We start from the raw sequence: 6,671 nt of genomic DNA, 5'->3' as shown, positions 1-6,671 counted from the left end.
TCCCCAGCAACTCCACCAAGCATGCTACTTTGCCAACTTGTATAGTTGTAAGAATACCATTTTTTGCCTACTTTATTGGTTTAAACATAATAATTTGTACTTCGTATTAGATCTTGTATATGTATCTCAATGTATCTTTTAACAAAGTGTTAGCTCAATTAGTAAGACTCTTACCTTAGTTTCTAGAGATATAGGGTTCGTATCCTACATAGTGAAGGTATTTGGGGGTAGGGATCCTTAGGACATGCTCTCTTCAACTTATTTCAGGAACTTATTACTTATTTCTTAATAAATTCAGATTTAGATTAGACCAGACCACCAGAGACATTCTGATCAAACCAGATTAGAATTTTTAATTATCATTTACTTATTGCTAAATATCGTGAATTGTATATTTGAAAAATTTATGAAAATTACATATTTGAAAAGTTCATAATGAGACGAATCTTACAAGATCCATTCCGATGATGTTTTTCATTATAGATTAGTATTAAATGTGGTCAAAATGTAGTCAAATTATTAAATCAGATCAAATCAGACTTGATAATAAAAATTCATATCAGACTTTATGAAAATCAGACCAGATCTCCTTGTATCAAGTGAAGACAACAATTCCTACCCTCCCTCTATTCCCTAGTACTTGGCTCGCAGATGGTAGACCTAAAAAACTGTGAGAGTTAAAGTCTGATCTGGGTCTTTTTTATCAATAAAAAAATAATGTAAAAATCTTAACGGAACATTTTAATAAAAAGGAGTATTAGAAAAAGTATTTGTTAATTAAAATGGAACATTTAAAAAAAAACCAAAAGGAGTAATTTGAGTAGTAGTATGAACTATCTTGCTAAAATGCTAATTCACTTGACTTTAAACACAACACATTATTAAAGAATAAAGACTATTTTTACTCCGTATATTAATAAATGACGTTGAATTTCAATTAAATTTTAAAAAAAACTGTTAAAATTTGTTTCAAGTATGGTCCCACTGCAACATTGACAAATTAAGATGCGAAACAGTAAATAACTCAGACTGCCAATACCACCTGCCATACTCTGTTTTTACCTCTTCTTTAAGCAATTTAACTGACAAAAGCAATTACATAACTCCCCCGAGTTAACTCACGAGTCAAATCCCTTTTTTGCCCTTAACTCAACCGAGTCAAAAAATAATGCATTTTCTTTTTTTAGGTCTATTACATTTATTGGAGGAGACAACCAAAAGTATGCGTAATAAATCTTAACCCAAGTTAAAGCTTCTTTCATCATAATTTTATTAATTTTACATAACAATCTAAACTATGGTTAAATTTTAATCATATTATGTGGTTAGTAAGGACAACCACATAGTCGACATAAAACCAATAAGATTTTTTGTAAAAAATTATTATTATCAATTTATCATTATACTCATTTTCATACTCAAAATACTCACTTCTTTTATCACTCTTTTCTTTTTCTACTTACCTCTTCATCCACCCATCATCATTATCTTCTTTCATCATTACATCAAAGAAATAGGCATTTATTAACTATTTTATAACCAAAATTTTTGTAGTTTTCTACCTTAAGCACTAATTTTTTAGCTTAAACATATCTTTCATGGATTAAAATACTAATAAAGTTAGCACCAACCTTGTGTTTTTGTGGGCTAATCATTTTCCATATTTTTGAAGGAGTTGAAATTCTTGGGATTAAAGCAAAGGTGTTTAGAGTAAAGTGAGTGTAGCAAAAAAACAAAAAAAAAAAAATGTTTGGGTTTTTTTGAAGAAGAATTGATAATTTGAGGGAAAATAATGGATATGACTACTGCAAGAGCTACAATTGCGGCGGCGACGACGGCGGCGGCAGCGGTGATGGGTGGTGGTGGTGGTATTGGCGGTTTGAGTATAGTTCCGCCATCGAAAAGCCCGGAAGCCGAAAGCGAAACACCGCCTCGGATCCAATCTTCTAAGCCTTTATCATTCAGTAACGGAGTGTTGAAGCGTCACGCGCCGGCTATTGTTATGTACAAAGAGTGTTTGAAGAATCATGCGGCGAGTTTGGGTGGTCACGCGCTGGATGGGTGCGGGGAGTTTATGCCAGCTCCGAGTGCGACTGCTTCGGACCCGACATCGTTGAAGTGCGCGGCGTGTGGGTGTCACCGTAATTTCCACAGGCGGGAGCCAGAGGAGACGGTGAATGCAACCACGCCGCTGACTCATGTGATTGAGTATCACCCACACCACCGGCACCATCCGTTGCCACCGCCGGCCTCAATTCCCCAGACAGCACCGGCGGTGGCAACCCGTGGTGTGCGGAGCCCGGGGTCTCAGTCTCCTCCTCCGATCTCGTCATCTTACTACCCGGGCTCCGCACCCCACATGCTGCTGGCTCTCAGCAGTGGTGGTGTGGGTGCTACTACTAATGTAATTCCAGATAACAACACTCAATCAAACAACAACGGTCCGCATCACCCACACCACCACCACCCTCACCAGCAGCACCACAACCACAACCACAACCAAAATCAGCATCTGATGAACTCATCCTCATCGCAACCGGCAAGCCGAAAGCGGTTCCGAACCAAGTTCAGCCAAGATCAAAAAGACAGAATGCACGAATTCGCCGAAAAAGTTGGGTGGAAAATGCAGAAAACAAACGAAGATTTAGTAAATGGGTTTTGCAACGAAATTGGAGTTGAAAGAGGGGTTTTCAAAGTTTGGATGCACAATAACAAAAACACTTTTGCTAAGCGTTCTACTACTGCTACTACCACTTCTGCAATTGCTGCTACTAATCCAACTGACGATCTGATTAACAATCGGGATGACGATGACGAGATAAACGGTAATTTGAATGGTAACGGAAACAGTAATAGCAGCATTAGTATCAACGATCAGTCTCACCATCATCACAAACATCAATATAATGGTGGGAAGAGCAATGAGAGTAATGCTCCTACTAATGGTTCTTCATCTTCTTCTTAATTATAATTATATCTTTCTTTTATCTTAATAAACATGTTTTTGTTTAGTTAGTCCTTAATTAGTTTTTGATTAGATTCTTCAAGAAGAAGAGTAAGAGAGAAGAGAAGATTTCCCCTATCTCACCCTTACCCACTTTTTTTTTTTTTTTTTTTTCTTTTCTATTTTTAGTATTTTTTTTTTTAATTTTTTATTTTACTAGATTTTTTTGTTGATTAAAAGTGGTAAGTGGGTGACTTTGTTGTTAATGAGTTGAATTAAGAGGGAATTTAATTCTAATTAGTTTACTAATTAATTAAGCATTTTCAATTGTTTTATTACTTTAATCATTGGTTTGGTAGATGTTTTACATGATTATTGACAACATGATTGGATAATCCCTTGTTCTTAGATATTTGTTCTCAAGAGAGTGATTAATTAATAATTCTAATTAAATTAATTAATAATACTAATCTCATTTGATTAGGTGTTAATTGTTAATTGTGGGAAGAGAGAGAAAATGGTGAGAATTTGATGTTTAAAGTTTCAACTTTCAAGTGTGTCTGGTCGGAGGAAACAGAAAGCGGATATTAAACAAAGATTAAGGTGGATTCGGATTGCTTATTTTATAATGTATCTATATATAATTATATTTTATTACTCACTTTATAAACAAATTTTCAATTTGCTCATTCAAATCAACCACCGCCTAATAATAGGTATCAACTTTTTGAGGTGATGGATAGAATTTGATACAGAATTTTTTTGTTACTCCCAATCAACCTTAAAGTCAATTTTTTCTTTGTTGATTGCTAATCTAGTAATCTTAAATTAAGAATAGTTAAAGAGAGACGTTGTTAATTTTAATTAAATTGAGTCAAATCACTCAAATAGTCAAATGTGAAGTTGTACTTCTGTCCCATGATATTGAAACTATTTTTTGGGAAGGAATGTAATTTTAACCATGATATCATAATTAAATATTAAATAAAAAGAAAAACTACCGGGATAATACAATCTTTGGACGGTCTTGTAAGAAAACCATAATAATCTTCTGATTGTAAAAATTAAAACAAAAAAAATAAAAAATAATCAATCACATTATAACACGTGTAAATGTAATTTAATTAACTTGTTACAACAAGTTATCAACCGATAATGTCTATTTAAAGTGTGGGATAATCAAAAGATCGTTTTATTTTTAGAAGACCAGCCAAAGGTATTTTTAATTTTAACCATTTAGCAAAATCCAAATTACTCCAAAATAAAAATGTGCTCTATATATTATGGGACGATATTTTGATCAATAACTAGAGTAGAATTTTATTTGAATGTTTTCCATCATGGTTTAAGTGATTGTGTGCAACTTAGACTCTGTTTGTTTTGATTAGAAAACATTTTCCATAAAATGAGTTTTTTAATCTTCCATTGTTTGATTAGTAAGGGTTGAAAAAAAATTCAAATTTTTTCAGAGGGAAATAGTTCTCTCGAGAGTACAAAATGTTTTCCTTTTAAAAGGAAGGTAGTCATATTTTCCTCTCATCCACCTTTTTCCTTCTGCTTTGTTTATATTGCTTCTTATATATTATTTCTTGTAAGACAAACTTTTTTTTTACAATATTTCATATAAAATCATTTTCCAAAAAAGTTATTTTCCATTAAACAAACGAAATCTTAGTTACTTTTTTAATCAAATATTGTCAATTATTTGAAATTTTCGATTCCACCTTAAAGAAGCCGCTTAAAATTCTAAATTATGTCATGGTAGAGTGGTAGAATCGAAAATTTCAAGTAGTTCGACGACATATGATTTTTTTTCCTAAGAGGCTACAATGGTTGTGTCAAGGACTCACAAGATATGAACGGCGTTGTTCGTCGTTCGTGTGTTGATTTTTTTTTTTTTTTTTTTTTTTTTTTTTTTTATTTTTAAATAAACAAGTCTTCGGTGGGAAAGAAGTAAATTTAGGGTGGTGGTGGTAGTTCAATGATTCCCTTATCGGCTAAGTTCGCTTGGTGTAAATGTCTTAATGGTGAGGTGGTGATGATAGCCTTGGTGACTGGTGAGAGATTGTGAGAAGGTCGAAATTGGGGTTTAAGTAAGGTTACTAGGGTATGAAGATCATTTTCCTCTATGTTTATCATTTGCTTTTTTCTATTAGTAACTTACTTTTTACTTTTTTCTAACATTAAATCTTTTAATAACGCGATCTCTACTTTCACATTAAAGGCTAATGTTTTTGTATGGTGCACAATTGTACATTGACACATTGTACTACATATTATTTCTATTCTTACAAGCTTTGCTTCTTTCAAAAATTGACAAAATCTACTCGGAATATCTTTCTTGTAAATTCGAACAAAGGGAACAGCAATTGATAATTTGATAGGATTTGTATGGATAAGTTCGGATTAAAAAGGTGATAATTACATTAAGAATAAAAGAAAGCTATAAATAAATGTTTATGTGACCATAATACAAGAGGCGGTGCACATTGTACTTGGGTTAATGTGAAGTGGGACCATGAATAATCCAACATTATCTTCGATTAGAAGTGTAGCCTGGCCTGCTAAGTTCCAATGTAAAGGAACAAATCCTAATCTTAAAACAATATAATATTATTTTAATAATTTTCAATATCTATCTAATTTTCTTTTATGTTTACCAAGAGATAATCTATCTAATTTTCTTTTATGTTTACCAAGAGATAATCTATCTAATTATATTGTATTTTATTTAGCTTTCCTTTTAAGGGAAGTTGCTGATGTTATTTACATTAATCCGTTTGATAAAAAATGGAGTGGAAGCACAAATAAAGTAAGGAGCTGACTCAAGGCTGACGATAATAGTAACTGGATCGTTTGACTTTATTGTCAACTTTTTTCTTCACACTTCCTCTTTGTATTTATTTGTTTATTTATATTTTGTTATTTATTTATTTATTTATTTTGTGTGTGCGTGTGTCCTATTTACTTATCATATTTTTTACCATTACATTGCTTTGATTTAATTATATATTAAATTTTTTTTCTACATTCAGTAACCAGATTATGGGCCTTCCTAACAAATTCCCAAATTCCCTACTAGCTTTCACACACACCACAAAGTCTCTCTTTTCTACTTCTTTCTTAATGTCTCGAATGATGTTCTTCAATTCGTCCAAACTTTGATTAGGATCCTTCAGTCCTTGGAGGAGCTGTAGTGAGTCTGACTTGATGATCAGGTTTCCAATGTTCAGGTCCACATCTTGTAAGGCCTTCAGGACTGCTAATCCTTCCGCTTGAGCAGGCGTTGAAGCAAAGACTCTGGTTGCATTCTATGCTTCTGGGATGCCAAACCCTTCAGATATCCATGCTATTGTTGCTTGCCTTGTCATGTCTTTTACCTTTCTTCCAGGCTGCGTCCTCACAGACTGACATAGATATAATTGGTGATGATTTTCCAGGTACCTTATCGCTGGTAGTGGCATCCTTTGCTTTAAGTGTTGGTGTGGCTGGTTATGTGATTCCACGAGCAAGATAGCACTCCTCTGTCCTGTAACGTGTAACTATGCTACCTCTAGTATACTACTAGGATTAGCACTCACGCCTCTGAAAATAATAATAATTTCGATGACACCAAATGGCTCTATAGAACTGCTACAAACTCAAATAACAACTCTTGATTTGTGTTAGTCAGAAAGTAGTTTAAAAAGTTCAAAATCCATTTCCTGTAAGAAAGAAATTGGGGATT

The 6,671-nt window shown here is 33.3% G+C and overlaps 1 protein-coding gene across 1 annotated transcript; it reads left to right on the top strand.

Moving 5' to 3' along the window:
* The first annotated feature begins 1,405 nt into the window (after positions 1-1,405).
* LOC145595380 (zinc-finger homeodomain protein 8-like) lies at positions 1,406-3,082 on the top strand. The gene has a single exon (XM_081651779.1). The coding sequence runs from the start codon at positions 1,793-1,795 to the stop codon at positions 2,963-2,965; it is 1,173 nt and encodes a 390-aa protein (XP_081507905.1). The 5' UTR covers positions 1,406-1,792; the 3' UTR covers positions 2,966-3,082.
* The last annotated feature ends 3,589 nt before the right edge of the window (positions 3,083-6,671 follow it).

The sequence above is a fragment of the Chenopodium album genome, chromosome 19 (genome assembly GCF_948465745.1).
Source record: "Chenopodium album chromosome 19, dcCheAlbu1.1, whole genome shotgun sequence".
Lineage (NCBI taxonomy): Eukaryota > Viridiplantae > Streptophyta > Magnoliopsida > Caryophyllales > Amaranthaceae > Chenopodium > Chenopodium album.
The sequence above is the reverse complement of the archived record's forward strand: the minus strand, read 5'-3'. Positions and strand labels throughout refer to the sequence as shown.